Genomic DNA, 19,810 nt, shown 5'->3' with positions numbered 1-19,810 from the left:
CCACCCACCTTACCCATTTCTGCTCCACGTCTTCATCTTCCAACGCCAGCAAAATTTGACGGATCTCCAAGATTCTGCAGGGGATTTCTCAACCAGTGTGAGATTCAGTTTGAGCTACAACCTGGCAATTTTCCCAGTGACCGTACAAAAATTGCCTACATTATTTCTCTTCTCAGTGGCTCAGCCCTTGATTGGGCATCACCGTTATGGGAGAGGTCCGACACCCTGCTATCTTCCTACACTGCCTTCGTGTCAACATTCAGGCGCATCTTCGACGAGCCAGGCCGGGTAACCTCCGCTTCATCCGAGATTCTCCGTTTACGCCAGGGGTCACGTACTGTAGGACAATATCTGATACAGTTCCAGATCCTGGCATCCGAACTGGCATGGAACGACGAGGCCCTGTATGCTGCATTCTGGCATGGCTTATCTGAGCGTATTAAAGATGAGTTAGCTACCAGAGACTTACCCTCTAAGTTAGATGAGCTAATCTCACTCTGCACGAAAGTTGATTTACGTTTCAGAGAGAGAGCAATTGAGCGTGGAAGATCATCTGCTCCAAAATCTTCTGCTCCTCCTCCTCGCCAACTGTCACCAACTAAAGATGAGCCCATGCAAATTGGCCGTTCCCGTTTAACTCCTGCTGAGCGCCGAAGACGTCTCTCCAAGTCTCTCTGTCTTTATTGTGCAGCTCCGTCTCACACCATTAATGCCTGTCCCAAACGTCCAGGACTCCAGACCCTAGCTCGCCAAGGAGAGGGCCGGCTAGGAGTAATGATCTCCTCTCCATCTCCTCAAGATTGTAATCTCCCAGTCTCGCTTCAAGTTGCTCAACGTTATCGGAACGTCATTGCCCTCCTTGATTCCGGAGCAGCTGGGAACTTTATTACCGAAGCCTATGTTAAACGGTGGTCCCTACCCACCGAGAGACTTCCTGCGTCCATCTCCTTAACTGCCGTGGATGGCAGCAAGATCTTTGAGGCAGTTATTTCTTTAAGGACTCTACCAGTTCGTCTGAGAGTGGGAGTTCTTCATTCCGAACTTATTTCTTTTTTAGTGATTCCAAGAGCCACACATCCTGTGGTCCTGGGCCTTCCATGGCTCCGTCTTCACAATCCTACAATTGATTGGACGACTACGCAAATCCTGGCATGGGGTTCCTCCTGTGCTGAGACATGTTTGTTTAAAGTATTGCCTGTCTGTTCTTCCTCTCCCAGGTCGTCTGATGTTCCACCTCCTCCATATCAAGATTTCACGGATGTGTTCAGTAAAGCTTCTGCTGATATGCTGATATCCTTCCTCCTCATAGAGAATGGGACTGCCCAATTGATCTCGTTCCAGGGAAGGTTCCACCTCGAGGCCGAACTTACCCGTTGTCTCTGCCTGAGACGCATTCTATGGAGGAATACATTAAAGAGAACCTAGCAAAGGGGTTCATTCGACCTTCTTCTTCTCCAGCCGGCGCAGGCTTCTTTTTTGTAAAAAAGAAAGATGGTGGTCTGCGGCCGTGCATCGACTAGAGGTTTGAACGACATTACCATCAAGAACCGTTATCCTTTACCCCTGATTACTGAGCTCTTTGACATAGTTAGCGGAGCTACCATCTTTACAAAGCTGGACTTGAGAGGTGCATACAATCTCATCCGGATCCGTGAGGGTGACGAGTGGAAGACCGCCTTTAACACCCGTGACGGACATTATGAGTACCTCGTCATGCCCTTCGGATTGAGCAATGCTCCAGCTGTCTTCCAGCATTTTGTCAATGAGATCTTCAGAGACATTCTATACCGTCATGTCGTGGTCTATCTAGACGATATCCTCATTTTTGCCAACGATTTAGAGGAACATCGTTTTTGGGTTAAAGAGGTTCTGTCCCGTCTCCGTGTCAATCATCTCTATTGCAAATTAGAGAAATGCGTCTTTGAAGTCAAGTCCATTCCGTTTCTAGGGTACATTGTGTCCGGTTCAGGACTAGAGATGGATCCTGAGAAACTACAAGCAATCCAAAATTGGCCGGTACCCTTAACCCTCAAAGGGGTCCAGAGGTTCTTAGGGTTCGCCAACTATTACCGAAAGTTTATATGAGACTTTTCCACCATTGTGGCGCCTATTACTGCATTCACTAAGAAGGGTGCTAACCCGTCCAAGTGGTCTGAAGAAGCCATGCAAGCATTTCATCTTTTAAAACAAAGGTTCATCTCTGCGCCTGTTCTGAAACAGCCTGACATCGACTCTCCTTTCATCTTAGAGGTGGATGCCTCCTCCGTTGGAGTAGGAGCGGTGTTATCTCAGAGGGCTAAAGATGGCCATTTACACCTGTGACAGGACGGTACCGTACGGAAGCACTCGCCGCTTGCCGCGTCCCGTTGACTGCGCACAGAATGGAAGGTCAAGCCGCACGAGGCCTGACCACATAGGGGATTCCCGCTTACCGTCAGTAACCGCCTGTTACTGACTCCACCCACTGCGCTGTGGGCGGGTTCTCGCTGCCACCACCAAACTCCTAACCTGCCGTGGCGTTTGGAACCACGGTTCTGCTCTGTATGTGCCGACGCACTGCCTTACCACACCTGTGTGGTGTTGACGAATCCCCTCTAGCCACTTGCTAGGCCTCTACCGGTAGCTGGCGGAAGGCGGAGCTTGGAGACGCTAGGTGCTTCCCTGGACAGCCGGAGGACGGGGCTAGGTTTGGCCTAACCCTGTTGGTCACAAGATGAAGCAGTCTTCTTGAGGCAAAGATGTTTATTTGCTCAATAGTTCTAAAGAGAACCCTTCCCTATTGCTAGGGGCAACAGCATACAGCAAGATGTTCCAGCAGAATAAAGATGGTACAACTACAAATCTGGAGGCACGCAGGCCTCCTTTTTATGTCAATTCTACACACAGTACCACAGGGGGGTAAGCCCTCCCTGTCTTCTCCAACCAATCAGGTTATCGCACAAAATACAAACAAATTAAATCTTACAAGGATATACAGTAAGTGCAAAAAGGTTATTTCCTTTTTCCTGCCACACACAGACAAAGTTCTTGTAATTTAACCAAATCTGCATCCTAGATAATGCAGCCTAGGAAATGTTACATCAAACTGTTGTTAACTGAGACCCACTAGTTTGCATTCAGAAAACACAATCTGATTAACATGTTCCTGTCCCATTCACATCTCCATGCAAACCCAGTGTTTGGGATTACAACAGGAAAGACTGACTGCCACATAACAAACAGTCTTCCTTCCACCCTCGTTTGCACTTCAAAGATGCTTGGCCACCATGAGGCCGGCTAATTGACACTTGCTTGTACATAGCAAGTCTGGAGCTAGGACAATTACCATACGACTTCCTATGCAAAAAGTGTCTCACAAACTATTTTCAAGGCCTTTTTAGAAACAAAATACCTTGTACTTTCCTCAAGTGCCCTGTCCACCAGTTCATCATTCTCCAACTGCGCACTGCGCAGCGATATAACATATGACACATTATTAAACATATTTTAAAAACCCGGTGCCTAGCACCCACAATACATTTAAAGATGGCGACTAGCGCCAGTGCACAGTTTAAAAGTGGCACCAAGCGCTCATTGTCCTTAAATATGGTGCCGGCACTGCGCTTTAACCCCTTCAGCGCTGCAGCCGCCATTACACGTGTGGCTGGTTAGTCTCTCCGGCCACAACACCCTTGCAGTTTCTTCTCCCGGAAGTTCTCCCCAGCTGAGCGCAACTATGCCATTGGCGACCAGGAGTTGCTAGCCATCAAGCTCTCTCTAGAAGAGTGGAGGTATCTGTTGGAGGGAGCTTCTCATTCAATCACCATACTTACAGACCACAAGAACCTTTTATATCTGAAAGGCGCACAATGTCTCAACCCTCGTCAGGCCAGATGGGCACTTTTCTTTTCCAGGTTCGACTTTAAACTCCAGTTCTGTCCGGGCTCTCAGAATCGCAAGGCCGATGCCCTTTCCCGCTCATGGGAGCAAGAAAATGAGTCAGAGTCTTCAGACAAGCATCCTATTATAAATCCGTTGGCATTCTCCACGGTAGGGATGGACTCTACGCCCCCATCAGGGAAAAGTTTTGTGAAACCGATGCTAAGGAAGAAGCTCATGCATTGGGCCCATGCTTCCCGTTTTGCCGGACATACAGGTATCCAAAAAACCCTGGAGTTTATCTCTAGGTCCTATTGGTGGCCAACTCTGAAAAAGGACGTCTTGGAGTTTATTGCATCTTGCCCAAAGTGTGCTCAACATAAGGTATCCCGCCAGTCGCCTGCGGGGCAACTGGTTCCACTATCTGTTCCCCGTCGACCTTGGACCCATTTGTCGATGGATTTTATTACAGATTTACCCATGTGCAACAAGTTCAATACCATCTGGGTGGTAGTTGACTGGTTCACCAAGATGGCACACTTCATTCCTCTCACCGGTCTTCAGTCAGCTTCCAAGTTGGCTCAAGTATTCATACAAGAGATCTTCCGACTCCACGGTCTTCCTGAAGAAATTATTTCAGATCGAGGAGTTCAATTCACAGCCAAATTCTGGCGAAGTTTATGTCAAGTCCTCCAAGTCAAGCTAAAGTTTTCTACGGCTTACCATCCTCAGACCAATGGTCAAACCGAGAGGGTGAATCAGGACTTGGAGGCCTTCCTCCGCATCTATGTGTCCTCCTCTCAAGATGACTGGGTTCAATTACTTCCCTGGGCCGAGTTCTGTCATAACAACCAGTATCATTCTTCATCTGCTTCAACACCATTCTTCACTAACTTTGGATTCCACCCTAAAGTCCCTGAGTTCCAACCGCTTCCAGCAACTTCTGTTCCCGCAGTGGATATCACCTTGCATCAGTTTGCCAATATCTGGAAGAGCGTACGATCAGCTCTGCTCAAGGCATCGTTCAGGTACAAGAAGTTTGCGGATAAGAAGCGTCGAGCAGTTCCTGCTCTCAAGGTGGGTGACCGGGTATGGTTATCCACGAAGAATTTGAGGTTAAGAGTTCCCAGTATGAAGTTTGCACCTCGCTATATCGGTCCTTTCAAGATTGAACAAGTCATCAATCCTGTTGCTTACAGACTTCAGTTGCCTCCCTTCTTAAAAATACCCAGGACATTCCATGTTTCCCTGTTGAAACCGCTGATCTTGAATCGGTTTCATTCCTCACTTCCTCCAACTCCGAAAGTCCAAACTCAACGAGGCGTTGAGTATGAAGTAGCCAAGATCCTGGACTCACGTCACCGTTACGGTCAACTACAATATCTTATTGACTGGAAGGGTTATGGCCCTGAGGAACGTTCATGGACCAATGCTTCTGATGTCCATGCTCCTGCCTTGGTCCGGAGATTCCATTCCAAGTTTCCTCAAAAGCCAAAGAAGTGTCCTGGGGCCACTCCTAAAGGGGGGGGGGGGGGGTGCTGTCACGATCCGGGTATCTGGACGCCATTTCTTACCCATCAGATGCCTCTTAAGGCTGGCTCAGCGCTCCAGGACCGGATCCCATCTGTTATCCTAATGTTCACATTCCTGCATCCTCTCCTGTCTCTCTGAGACGCTGTCACAGTAACGCCATATTACATCTGGCATGGCGTCTCCCGCGGCCTCCGCCGCCGTCCCTGAGCTTCTGCATGCAGAGTGTCAGAGTGGCGATTACGTCAGCCGCGGCCTCCGCTGTGTCCACGTGGTTGGATGTGCACTTGTCAGCCTGGCGTCTCCTGTCTCCAGTGGCCGGCGCCGCCATTACTGTTTTCATTACCACATGGATTACAAACCAAACTTCCCTCCAAGTGTCTGCATGGGCGCAGCCATCTTGGATTCTGTCAGCTGATCATTTCCTCCAATCTGTTGTCAGTATTGTTAATCTGCATAATTGCCTAGCCAATCCCTTCCTTGCTGCAGGTATAAATACACTGTGCCTGAGCAAGGAAGGCGTCAGTGCTTTGGTTGTCAAACCTAGTTCCTGTTTGTCTCTCTCCTGTGATTGTCTTCCAGGTTCCAGCTCCTGTCTCAAGACTTCCACCATAGAGACCCGCACCAGCATTCCACCTGCGGTGTAGCCTGACTCTCCAATCCATTGTGGATTCATCTGTTTCCAGCTACAACATTACCTGCTTCCAGCCCAGCTTCCAGCAGAGTACAGCTTCTCTTAAAGGGCCGGTGTCCTTTCTACACTTTACCACTCTCCACCGGTATTATTATTTCTCCGCTCTCAAGTTCTACATTTCATTCATATTGCATCGCTCTCAAGCTTAATTTATTATTTAACTGGTTCCAGCCAGTATCCACTCCGTGCTAACAACAGTCTGGTTCCAGCCAGTATCCACAGCAGCCGTTTTATCTTCAGCAACCCAGCTTTTCCTGGAACACCAGCTGGTACAATCCTGGGTTATCTCCATTGCTACAGTCGGGCCTGGTAAGGACTTTCCATCTAGAAGATTATAAGAACTATCTCACACTACCAGTGCCCTGTGGCTCCTGCCACCCTGTAGTACCCAGGAACTGTATTTATTCTTTGCTGACTTTTATGTTTTCTTTTACTGCTGCTGTGTTGCGGAGTTGTCATAATAAACATCATTGACTTTTATCCAAGTTGTCGTGGTCACGCCTTCGGGCAGTTATTATTCATGTTACTTACATGTCCAGGGGTCTGATACAACCTCCCAGGTTCCGGTACATCTCAGCCCCTACAACTGAGGCTGCCTCCCGTCAGCTCAGGCCCTCAGTTGTGACATCTCCTCTGCTCATGGATCACGCGATCCAAGTACATTCGGACATCGCCACAACGGTGGCGTACATGAATCGACAAGGAGGACAAAAAGCAGAGCCTGCATGCGAGAGATGTGAAAAATACTCCTCTGGGCAGAAAGAAATGCAAGAGCAGTGTCAGCAATCTTCATTCTGGGTGTGGACAACTGGGAAGCGAATTTCCTGAGTCGTCACGATCTCCACCCAGGGGAGTGGGGTCTCCACCAGCAGGTGTTCCAACAGATCGTCCACCGGTGGGGCTGCCCACAAATAGACATGATGGCTTCTCGTCTCAACAAGAAGCTTCGTTGGTATTGCTCACAAACCAGGAACACTCAGGCGAGGGCAGTAAATGCACTGACGTTGCCTTGGCCTTACCGGCTGGTCTACCTGTTTCCTCCAATTCCATTGCTCCCAAGGTTGCTCAAGCGCATCAGACATCAGGGAGTCCAGACAATTCTGATTGCTCCAGATGGCCTCGGAGGGCATGGTACACGTATCTTCTGGACATGTCCATAGAAGGCCCTTGGCCTCTCCCCCTCAGAAGAAATCTTCAACAAGGACCGTTCATCTATCTGGACTTATGGCAACTTTGTTTGACGGCATGGAGGTTGAGCGGAACATTCTAGCTCACAAGGGCCTTTCCAAGAAGGTTATTGCTTCCATGGTTCAGGCCAGGAAACCTGTGACCTCAAAACACTATCATCATATCTGGAGAAGATATGTCTCTTGGTGCAAGGAACGCAGTATCCGCCTGCAGGGTTCCACTTGGGCCTTTTTTTATATTTCCTGCAGGCTGGTGTAAATAAGGGCTTACGTCTGGGTTCCATTGAGGTCCAGATTTTAGCTCTCTCCATTTTCTTCCAGAAGAAATTGGCAGTGTTGCCAGAAGTTCAGACCTTCTTGCGAGGATTACTCCACATACAACCTCCTTTTGTGCCGCCTACGGCACCCTGGGATTTAAATGTAGTGTTGGAATTTCTACAGTCCTCCTTGTTTGAACCGCTGATGACGGTAGAAGACAAGTACCTCACGTGGAAAACTGTGATCTTACTGGCCCTGGCTTCTGCTAGATGTGTCTCTGAATTGGGTGCCTTATCGTGTAAAAGTCCATACTTGGTCTTTTACGAGGGCAGAGAGGAGCTCCGCACTAGACAGTTCCTGCCGAAGGTTGTCTCCGCGTTTCACCTGAATCAACCTATTGTGTTTCCGTCCAGTTCTAATACTTCTGCTTCTCTGGATGCATTGGATGCTGTGCGTGCCTTAAAAATCTATGTCAAGCGAACAGCTCGGATCAGAAAGACAGATTCCTTGTTCATGCTCTATGATGCGCAGAAAAAAGGTTGCCCTGCATCTATGCAGTCCATTGCTTGTTGGATTAGACTTACTATCCAACAGGCCTATGTGTCGGCAGCCTTACCTGTTCCTAAGTCTCTGAAGGCCCACTCGACGAGATCTGTCTCTACCTGGGCGGCTGCCCGTGGAGTCTCGGCCTTGCAACTATGCCGAGCTGCTACCTGGTCGGGTAAGAACACTTTTGTTAAGTTCTACAAGTTTGATACCCTTACCAAAGAGGATACCCAGTTTGGGCAGGTGGTGCTGCAGCAGTCTCCGCACGTTCCCGCCCGTTCTGGAAGCTTTGGGACGTCCCCATTGTCATGATTGGACGCCATTCTGATGCCAGAATGTGTATAACTGCAAATAATATTGTATTGATCAATCTCTGCAAATGCCCTGTGTGTGGTTCTGTATAAATCCTGTGTGAAAATGTCATTCTAACAGCCCCTTTCACATCAGGAACTCTGCTATGTGTCAAGGTTAACCAAGCTCTTTGATAAGACAGACAGAGAATGCTTCAGGGAAGCATTTTGTATCCCCTTCCTCTCTGCATCCATAAAAACGATATTAAGTAGTATTGTATTTGATCTATTATATTGTGTTGTAAATGTCTTCCCCGGACAAATAGAATATATCTACCAACAGGTTTTTTACTGACCCCAGGGGGTCACCAGAGAGACCAGAAAGACATGCTGGCTAGGGAAGGTGATAAAAACTTCCTTCAGGTAGCTATAACAGTGTCTTAGTATGATTGATAAATCTGATTGCCCAGCTTCAAAAGGAATGGGAAAAGTAATTAGCCAGCCCCTGTGTATATGACCAAGAGACCCCATGTCACAGTTGTGTTTACACAAGAACCATAGCCAGAGCTTCAAAGGTTATTAGAAGATAAGGCCATTCGCCCCTGAGCGAGTGGCTGGGAAGCCCAGTATGAGCTGACATTCAATACCTTCTCTGGCTTTGGAAGGGTTAAAAACAAACTCTCCAGAGGGAGGGGGGCTGAACGGGCAGCCTGAATTTTAAACAGGAGAAACACAGACTGCAAAATGTGCATTATCAAAGAAGAGATTCATGAGAAGCATCCTGGCTCTGTAATGTCCAGAATATCTGAAGAGGCTACACTTCATCCCATCGTTTCACTCTGCATGTGCTAGGATAGGTGGGTTTTATCTCCCTATATTTATTATTCTTGAAATTGTCTTTTCTGTTGTGACTTTGTCTTTTTATCATTATATTCTTGTAACTTTCTTTTCTCTGTAACATTAGCTTTGAAGTGTTTACTTAAATGAAATAGTCAATTTTAGCTCTGTTTTCTGTTGTGTATCCAACCCAACTCTCTGAAAGAGGCGTTACCAAAATATTAATAATTCTGGGTGCAGGCAAAAGCCATAAATTTGCCTTGGGTCATATCCTAAACCAGGCACGTCCAAACTGCGTCCCTCCAGCTGTTGAGAAACTACACATCCCAGCATGCCCTGACACAACTTTAGCATTCTCTGACAGCAAAACTGTGTCAGGGCATGCTGGGATATGTAGTTTCACAACAGCTGGAGGGCCGCAGTTTGGACATGCCTGCCCTAAACGTTTGTTCTTTGGATGGTGGCAGTGACCGTGTTGAAATTAACGCACGCGCTCAGCTATCCAGTAACGGTGTCACGTGGCAGGGATTCGCAGATTGGCGTATCTGGGGAATCACCGTTCCTAGGATCGTGACACCCATCGTACTAAAGCCCTCATTCCGAGTTGTTCGCTCGCTAGCTGCTTTTAGCAGCCATGCAAACGCTAAGCCGCCGCCCTCTGGGAGTGTATCTTAGCTTAGCAGAAGTGCGAATGCAAGGATCGCAGCGCTGCTACAAAAAAGATTGTGCAGTTTCTGGGCAGCTCGAGACCTACTCCTAGCTTGCGATCACTTCATACTGTTTAGTTCCTGTTTTGACGTCACGAACACGCCCCTTCGTTCGGCCAGCCACGCCTGCGTTTCCCCAGGCACGCCTGCGTTTGTATCTGACACGCCTGTGTTTTTTCACCCACTCCCCTAAAACGATCACTTACCTCTCAGAAACACCCACTTCCTGTCAATCACTCTGCTGCCAGCAGTGCGATTGAAAAGCGTCACTAGACCTTGTGTGAAACTGCATCTGCTGTTGTGAAAGTACGTCACGCGTGCGCATGGCGCCGCATACGCATGCACAGAATTGACGATTTTTTGTCTGATCGCTGCACAGCGACCAAAAACAGCTAGCGAACAACTCGGAATGACCACCTAAGTCTCCCCCAATATCCCTTATGGATGCTAGAGAAAACAGGATTTTAATTACCTACCGGTAAATCCTTTTCTCGTAGTCCATAAGGGATAATAGGCGTCTGCCTCAGTGCGGTGACTTTTCTGCAGGTTCTTTTTTTTATGGTTACTTGTTCAGCTGTTGCTGTTGTTGTTGTTGTTCCAGCCATTGCTGGTAGTTGTATGTTAGTGGTGTGCTGGTTTATAAATCTCACCACTGTTGTCATATTTCCTTCTCTCATATGTCTCCTTTCTCCTTCGGGCACGTTTTTACCTGTGGGAGGGGGCATAGAGGGGAGGAACCAGCACACCCAGTGAAAATTTTTTAAAGTGCACCGGCTCCTATGGACCCCGTCTATACCCCATCGTACTAAGTCTCCCCCAATATCCCTTATGGACTACGAGAAAAGGATTCACGGGTAGGTAATTAAAATCCTATTAATTCCTTCATTGTGCCCCACATAGGGGAATGTATATACTGCACATAGGTTTATGTTATGGCTCTGTGCAGGCTATATGAAATCACCGGAATCTCTGCTGTCTGGTCTATTTTCGGTCGCTACTAGACCTAACCCCTTGCCACTCGAAAAGATATGTCAACTATACCCTTAATAGAATTATCACATCTCTATTATATACAATTTATAGCAGAGCTATGGAAGGAGATTACCAAAACTTTGGGGAGATGTAAAGTGAAGATTGATAAGGTACCAAGCAATCAACTCCTAACGTACATTTCTTTTTCATCCACTAGGGGTCACTGGAGTACTCTTGGGATATGGACGGCTTAGCAGAAACAAAGGCACTGAATATTTAAATTTAGAACTCTCCACCCCTCCATATCCCCGAGTACCTCAGTGTAGTACCTCAGTGTTTTTTCTGTGCTCACAGCACTAACAAGGCTTGTGTGGAGTTCCCACACTTTGTTGAAGATTTTATTAATTTCTCATTTTTACTTTTACATTTTTACTTTTTCACTTAGCACAACCCTTCCCAGTTTCTGTAAAAACATGGGTCCGGGATAGTGCCGCTGCACGGACAGCGCATGGCGTGTCGGTCCTCACAAAGAGCACCCTCACAGCCACAGGCAGCCCACTGCCTCCTGCAACAGCGTGTCGGTCCTCACAAAGAGCACCCTCACAGCCACAGGCAGTCCACTGCCTCCTGCAACAGCTGGACGGAGCTTACAGATAGAAGCACCGTCGCAGCCATAAACTGAAGAGCTCGGAGCTTACAGATTGAAGCCCGTCGCAGGCCTCCCTACAACAAGGTATGCTGGGGAAACGGGGCGGTCAGCGCAGGCTGCCGCCCCGCTGTGTGGGGTCCGTTGGTAATGCCGCCCGCTCACTGCCGCTCATAATGGCCGCCCCAGCCGCTCCGTCCAGCCGCTCCGTCCGCCCACTCCGACCGCCCGCCCCAGGCGCTCCGTCCTCCCGCCAGGCGCTCCGTCAGCGCTGTATTGAAAGTGCAGCGCTCAGAGGGGGAGACCCGCCGCAGCTCGGCTAGCGACGCCGGAAGCCGCTACGCGCCGCTCCGGCCAGCCGACATCCGCTGCTCTGAAATAAGTGTCCCTCGCCTCCCTGCAATGAGCTTCCCGGCTCCCCGCTGAGACACAGCGCTACAGGGAGTACAGGGAAGGGGGGGGGGGGGGACCTGGCTGATTACAGCGCGGCTGCAAGGGGGAAAATGTAAGGAAAAGAATAGTGATGACAGGCTGCCATATCTATAGAAGGTATTAATACAGAATTAAACTGCAGGCAGAGCTTATATTAACACTGGATTGTGACCTGCCTGTGATTATCACTGTATAATAGGCTATTGAGCCTATATTAACACTGAAGGCATGTATTGTAACCTGCCTGTGATTATCACTGTATACTAGACTGTGATTATCACTGTATAATAGTCTATTGAGCCTATATTAACACTGCAGCAGGTATTGTAACCTGTCCTGTGATTATCAGTGTAAGCATGGCATGGGGGCCATTTTAACCATGCTTCCTGTTTCTTCCAGTTTGTAATTCCAGAACATTCCTGCCCTACATCTCTACTCCACACGGAGGCGCAGGGGTGTTAGTGGGAATTTTGGTTCAGGTTTCACATAGGCTGGCCATATGAACTGTATTTCGGCCATAAATATATATATATATATATATATATATATATATATATATATATATTACACACCTTAAGTAAAGATTTTACTGAGTCGTGCAAGTGTCTGTCCTTTGGCTATTGTGTTGTCTGTCTGTATAAGGAGTAAGGGTCCAGCACAGACTAAAAATAAGGTTTACTACAATGTCTGTACATAAATCTACCACAGGTTCAGTTTGTTTTGTAGGTTTCCACTCCGGAAGCCGGTTCATTCTTAGATCCTATGTTAAGCATTGGCAATTCAAATTGACTCCGCTCGACAGGAGCGGTAAGATCGGAGTCTTGGAAGTTACTCCGCCAGCTCTAACGGAGGAGTCTCAGCCTTTCCAAAGGTTCAACTTCCCTTTGGGTACCAGGGTGTTAATTTAAGTGGTCTTATAATTTAAACATTTCGGCTATGTTGCAGTCTGACAATTCTATGTCAAACCTCACAGCGCTAACTACGAGTGAGAAGGGCACATTAGACCAGCAGTCAGATAGTGCGGGTTTTGACAACCATACATTGCTAATGACCAGTGAGTCAGTGTCTCAGTGTCTCAAATTTACAGAGACGAAGGAGCCTCTAACATCTAATCCGTCGTATTTACTGAACGACAGATCTTCAATGAGTTTCTTATTTAGAATATCTTACTAAGATTTAAGTCTATTTACCCGTTTCCACATCTAAATGGGAGAATCCGCCATTGGTGAATTAGTCTGTGTCAAACCTTATAAAGACCCAAGATACATTTGGGTCACTAGGCGCTCTATGTATGGAAACAATGACGATCACGTTAGACTTATCGTTAATGAGAAGCTGCTGAGTATCTCTGTAAAGCTTCTGCTGCCGCCTCCTCCGGTATCAAGACGGAAATACTCTGGTCCGGCGTTTAAAGCCTTTAGACTTCAGTCTTTTCAAGGCTGTGGTACAAAAACAGTCACGCCTTGTAACGCCAGGGCGCTAAAGTCACAACAAGCCAGTGGCTTGACGGGCTCCCAGCCCATCTCGAATTTCCAATTGTGGGAGCGCGCCTTTACACGTTACATTTGCCGGGTTTCCAGCCATCCACTCATGGATGGATCCGCTATTTAGGGTTAAAAGACAGGACTGCCTCTGTCGGACGAAATAAGGCGTTTTGGCAGGTTGCCATTCAGTCTCTGCTGGATTCAGCAGTTTTTAATTCCAGGCCTGGTACACCAACAAGGTCAGGGTTATTATTCCCGTCTGTTTGTGGTACCAAAGCCGGAGGGCCCCGTCGCAGTCTCAATCAGTAAGTCACTTACTACAGATTGAAGATGGATTTTCTGCGGTCAGTATTTGCATATTTGGAGCCACACGATTGCATGGTTGCGCTTGATCTCCAGGATGCGTACTTACACATTCCGGTTTGGTCACCTCATCACAGGTTCTTGCGTTTGGCAATACGCCACAGCCATTAACCGTTTCAGGCTCTACCGTTTGGCCTCTTGTCAGCGCCTCGGGTATTCACCAAAGTGATGTTTGTGATGATAGCTCATCTCAGATTCCTGGCAGTGACAATCGTTCCATACTTAACGATCTGCTCATAAGAGCTCCGTTTCAACAGATGCTCCTCCGACTTGCGCTGCTAACGTACACCACGGTTGCAGTGTCAACTTCAAAAACAATCGCATCTAATTCCGTCTCAACGACTTCAATTCCTAGGTATGATTCCAGATACGGTAAATCAAAGAATTTACCTACTACACCAGAAAGAACAGATTATACGCCATCTGGTACAATTAGTGCTCAAGCCACGCACACTATCGGTACATTTGTGTATTCGCCTATTAGGAACAATGATGGGCTTTCGAAGCGCTTCAGTTCGGAGGTTTTCACTCGCGTCCATTTCAACAGCAGTAGTCGCCCTCACATAGGCAGATTTCCCACAGGGAAGCGAAGGTGTCTCTACTCTGGGCGAGAGTCTCAGAGGTTGGGGAGTTGTAGTTTAAAATGGTCAGCAACAGGGTTTCTAAACGGATCACGACAGATTGCTGTCTATAAATGTCCTGGAACTCCGTGCAATTTACAATGCACTACATGTTTCGCTCTCAGACTGTCCAAGTGCAGTCAGACAACGCGACGGCAGTCGCATACACAACAACCAGGGAGGAACGAGAAGCCGCATGGCAATGCGGGAAGTAGCTCGAATCCTCAATTGCCCAGAATACCACAAGGTGATATTGTCGACTGGGTTCATTCCGGGAGTGGACATCTGCTAGACAGATGATCTCAGCCGTCTGGATTTTCATCCAGGAGACTGGGCATTAAATCCAGAGGTGTTTCACATGTTGGTCCACAGGTGGGGTTACCCTCAGGTGGACATGATGCCATCTCGCCACAATTACAAACGCCCAGTATGTGTCCAGAACGACAGATCCCAAGGGCAGTGGCGGTGGATGCTCTCACAATCGCGTGGCCGTACAGCCTCGTGTATCTGTTTCCACCGTTTTCCGCTGCTCTCTCCGTTGCTAAAACGGATCATAAGAGAGTCCGTCACAGTCATACTAGTGATATCTCATGGGTCTCAAAGAGTTTGGTTCTCGAATTTCCGAGGACTACTCGCAGACGATCCTTGGCCGCTCATACTACGTCCAACCCGTTACAACAGGGGCCGTTCTTTTACCCCTATTTAGCGCGGCTGCGGTTGACAGGGTGGTTGTTGAGACCGCCCTCTTAAGAAGAGAGGGCATTACAGTATCGGTTATACCAACCATGTTACGAGCTAGGAAGCCGGTTACGGCAGCTCATTATTACAGAATTTGGCGTGCCTATATAGGTTGGTGTGAAGCTCGGAAGTTTCCGACATCATCTTTCAAGTTACCCGTATTCTGTTATTTTTACAGACGGGGTTGGATGGAGGACTGCGTTTATCTACACTGAAGGTGCAGGTATCTGTGTTGTCAATTTATTTTCAAAGACGATTGGCTCTATTGCCGTCGGTACACACTTTTCTGCAGGGTGTCCTCAGAGTACAGCCTCCATTTATTCCACCTACAGCGCCATGGGACTTGAATTTGGGTTCAGATTTCTTACAGTCTTCATATTTTGAACCCTTACAGCAAGTGGATATTAAGTTTCTGACTTGGAAAACGTTTTTTCTTCTAGCCTTAGCTTCGGCAAGGCGTTTTTCAAATTTGGGTGCCTTGTCATGCAAGCCACCGTATTTGGTGTTTCCTGATGACAGAGCGGAACTTCGGACGAATCCCGATTTCTTACCAAAGCTAGTGTCATCTTTTCACATCAATCAACCAATAGTGGTTCCTGTGTTGACAGCACATTCTAGAATTCTGAATGTGGTACGCGCATTACGCGTTTATATGTCCCGAACGTCTACAGTTCGTAATACGGATACGTTGTTTGTTCTCTATGATGCTGCCAAGTGGGGTTGGCCAGCTTCTCAGCAGACCTTATCCAGATGGAAAAACTGACTATACGTCAGGCTTACCTTAAGGCTAGGTTACAGTCGCATACATCAGTAATAGCTCATCCCACAGGTTCTGTGGGAACGTCATGGACAGCTGGTCGTGGAGCTTCTACGACGCAGCTTGACCGTGCGGCTACATGGTCTTCAGTGCACACGTTTGTGCGCTTTTACAGGTTTGATACGTTTGCGGCATCAGCATCTAGCTTTGGCCGCCTAGTGTTACAGGTGTCAAACAGCTCTCCCGCCCACGGGGGAAGCTTTGGTACGTCCCAAGAGTACTCCAGTGACCCCTAGTGGATGAAAAAGAAAATAGGATTTTGGTACTTACCAGGTAAATCCTTTTCTTTGAATCCATAGGGGGCACTGGACGCCCACCCAGAGCAGTTTTACCTGGGTTGTATTAAGCTCAGGGGATCTTATGGTAACACATTTTCACCGACTGGTTCAAATTATAAGGTTCTATCGGTTATGGTGTCAACTGTTTCGTTGTCAGTAACGTTATGTGTCAACTTTGTTGTTGTCCGTTAGGTTATAGGAATTCTCCATTTGTCAACCTCTCTATAGTTCCTGTTCGGCTCAGTAAAAAACACTGAGGTACTACACTGAGGTACTCGGGGATATGGAGGGGTGGAGAGTTCTAAATTTAAATATTCAGTGCCTTTGTTTCTGCTAAGCCGTCCATATCCCAAGAGTACTCCAGTGCCCCCTATGGATTCAAAGAAAAGGATTTACCTGGTAAGTACCAAAATCCTATTTTTTCAAACACAGACTGTAGAAGCTGATTGGTTGGTACTTTATCTCTCTCCACTTTATCTCTCACAAACCTTTGATAAATATCCCCCAAAGGGAGAAGTCTAAACATGTCTACTGTAGTGATTTGTGAGCTGTAAACATACTGTATATAATGTTCTCAGCTCTTAGAATTGTAACAGTGGCCCCAAAAAAGAGTCTTCTTTTTCTCTAGTAAGTGTTCTATGTAACTCTTACTCTGGGGAGCACCACCATTCCACTTAATTGAATCTAGGTTTTTTTTTTGGAATCCTATTACAAAATATACAGGTAGTTGGTTCCTCTTAGAAGTTAAAATCTCACCAGACACTGCTTTCAACTTATTTTATTTTTGATTAGAAACTGAGGAGGGATATAGTATGGAGTGTCACTACTTTCTTTTCTGCTGCACATAAGAAATAATGGGTAAACCACGCGATCTCTCGGACTTTGAACGTGGAATGATTGTAAGCACACGCAGCAGAAGTGTAAACATTAGCAAACCAGCTGCACTGGTGAATTGCAGACAAACAAGTTGGTCTGAGCGCAAGCCCTGTGGTCATTCGACTACTAGTTGTTCAGTCCCTCAGACAGGCAACATAGCGCCAAATTACGGATAATCCGAATTCGGTGACCAATTCAGATGGCCTCTCAACTAACAAGATCATGCATCCTTCTTGCATTATCACACAGGTTCTCAAACTCGGTCCTCAGGACCCCACACAGTGCATGTTTTGCAGGTCTCCTCACAAAATTACAAGTGAAATAATTAGCTCCACCTGTGGACCTTTTAAAATGTATCAGTGAGTAATTAATACACCTGTGCACTTGCTGGGTTACCTGCAAAACATGCACTGTGTGGGGTCCTGAGGACCGAGTTTGAGAACCACTGCATTATCATGACCCTTCAGGCTGGTGAAGGCAATCTGATGGAGATGCAGTTTATTGCATTTGTGTTAATACTCCTTGCGAAACATACTGACCGTTATATAATCCATGCATAGAAAAATTAAAGTGTATTAAGGGCAAAAGGTGACCTCTACAAAGTACTAACTCCGGAGGTCATAATAATTTGGCCACTCAGTGTATATAACCAGCTGCTTAACATATGCTGAGCATACTACCAAACGACATACATGCATACTACCAAACGCCATATATGCACCATCCTGATAGTTCAAATCACAGTGGGCCCGATTCTGATTTGGAAGTAAAACAAAAAAGATCAAGTAACTGTGCACCGGGGCAAAACCATGTTGCACTGCAGGTGGGGCAGATGTAACGTGCAGAGAGATTTAGATTTGGGTCGGGTGTGTCCAAACTGAAACAGTGTAACAATAAAAGTGTAACAAAAAAAGTGCAATGTAACAAGAAAACTGCCTAACATTTCTGGGGTACGTGGAAAAGCAGCTAGTATTTACCCTGCACAGAAATAATATAAATGTATTTGCTCGGCTCCCCTCACCATGGTTTGTTTTAGATACAATGATACTTGCTTTTTTACTTTTCTTTCATATCGGAATCCGGCCCAGTATGCGTTCCAGGACCTGAGTGCTGCGCTTGCCCTAATTGCTTGCTCTACTACAAAACATATGCGATCTGTCTAAAAAGTTACTTTTGTGTGTGTCCCACAATAATATGATAGTCACGCAAACTATGCTCATTTAAGTGACATCACCTGGATGGATTCAACAAGGCCCAAGAAAGGCATGTTTGGTAACTCTACACTCTACTGTTCCCCTCTTTTTTTTTTAACCTAGATTCTGTCTGCAACTTCTTCAAGTGCAATGAGCAGTGTTTCAAACAGATCACAGAGGTAGGTTTCTCAGCTTGTTCACTTGATATTAAATGTTATTAAAATCTGTCTTGGCAACGAAAATATTTTACTGGAAGTAGCTGAGATGATAGAATGCCATTAATCAGATTGCTAAAGGGCTAAGCATAAAAAAACTATCATGTATAAAGAATAAAGGTAAGTATTATCTTAGGTTTCTACTGCAACATTAGCATTGCATTTACTCATGGCTCGTGAATTGCAAGGCATTCAGACATTTCCCAGGTTTTTAATAATGGACAGTGGTGCGCTAGTGAAAAGGTCAAATAGCCAAGCACAGCATGTAAGTAATTTAGCTTCATGTTTCCTATGCCCATGTGTGTCAATCTGTACATAGTGTTTCTGTTTCCTAGAAGAGTGCAAGCGAATAACCAAGGCTTGAGTCTTCTGCATTACCCAGTTTAAGTCCTTCTCTTTTCCAGAGCAAGACAAGATACTTTGCCTTTCATAATGTCTTTTACAGATAGCACCTGACAGTAGAAGAGTAGAATAGATACTGTAACATACTAGACAAATTATGCCAAGTGTAAAATGTCACATACTGTAGTGATGTGTCCTCATACACCTAGTATTAATACCACATATGGGGCGAGACGCCCGGCATGATTGATTTTTCTTTATATTTTGCATCTTATTCGCATCACAGGCACCACTCACAGTGTACTACAGACAGTGGACTGCGACTTCAGTTTTAAACATAGAAAATTTCAGGCGAAGCACAACGGAACTTGGAGTGAGAAAAGGCACAGCCGCAGTATCGCACACTTCTTACACTGATTGACTCACTCACACACAGATATACAGATATTGCACATCAAATTTATCAGTACAATCTGGCAAAGTAGTTTCTTTTTCATCCACTAGGGGTCACTGGAGTACTCTTGGGATATGGACGGCTTTAGCAGAACAAGGCACTGAATATTTAAATTTAGTAACCCTCCTCCCCTCCATATTCCCAGAGTACCTCATTTTTTTTTACTGTGCTCACAGCAGTGACATGCTTGTGTGGACCTTCCACACTTACTTTGAATATTTTATTTAATTTTTTTTAAAATTTTTATTTTTACAACTTAGGCACATCCCTTCCCAGTTTAGCAAGAAACTTGGGTCCGGGATAGTGCACGCTGCACGGAGGCAGCGCATGGCATGTCGGTCCTCACATAGAGCACCCTCAAAGCCACACGCAGCTCACTATCTGACTGCAGGAAGAGCTGGACGGAGCTTACAGAAGAAGCCCCGTCATAGCCCTCACTACAGGAGACAAGGTATGCTGGGGGGACAGGGCGG

At 46.6% G+C, this 19,810-nt stretch overlaps 1 protein-coding gene across 6 annotated transcripts in view; it reads left to right on the top strand.

Moving 5' to 3' along the window:
* Window positions 1–19,810, top strand: part of LOC134910212 (interferon-induced, double-stranded RNA-activated protein kinase-like) — a 354,989-nt gene that overhangs the window by 123,376 nt on the left and 211,803 nt on the right. For all 6 annotated transcript variants that reach the window (XM_063917987.1, XM_063917992.1, XM_063917986.1 and 3 more), the window contains exon 14: window positions 18,450–18,505. In XM_063917987.1, coding sequence (XP_063774057.1) covers window positions 18,450–18,505 — 56 coding nt within the window. The remainder of the gene's footprint in view (window positions 1–18,449; window positions 18,506–19,810) is intronic.

This window comes from Pseudophryne corroboree, chromosome 4, assembly GCF_028390025.1.
Source record: "Pseudophryne corroboree isolate aPseCor3 chromosome 4, aPseCor3.hap2, whole genome shotgun sequence".
NCBI classification, from domain to species: Eukaryota; Metazoa; Chordata; class Amphibia; order Anura; family Myobatrachidae; genus Pseudophryne; species Pseudophryne corroboree.
Note: the sequence above shows the minus strand (reverse complement) of the source record. Positions and strands in the feature narration are given on the sequence as shown.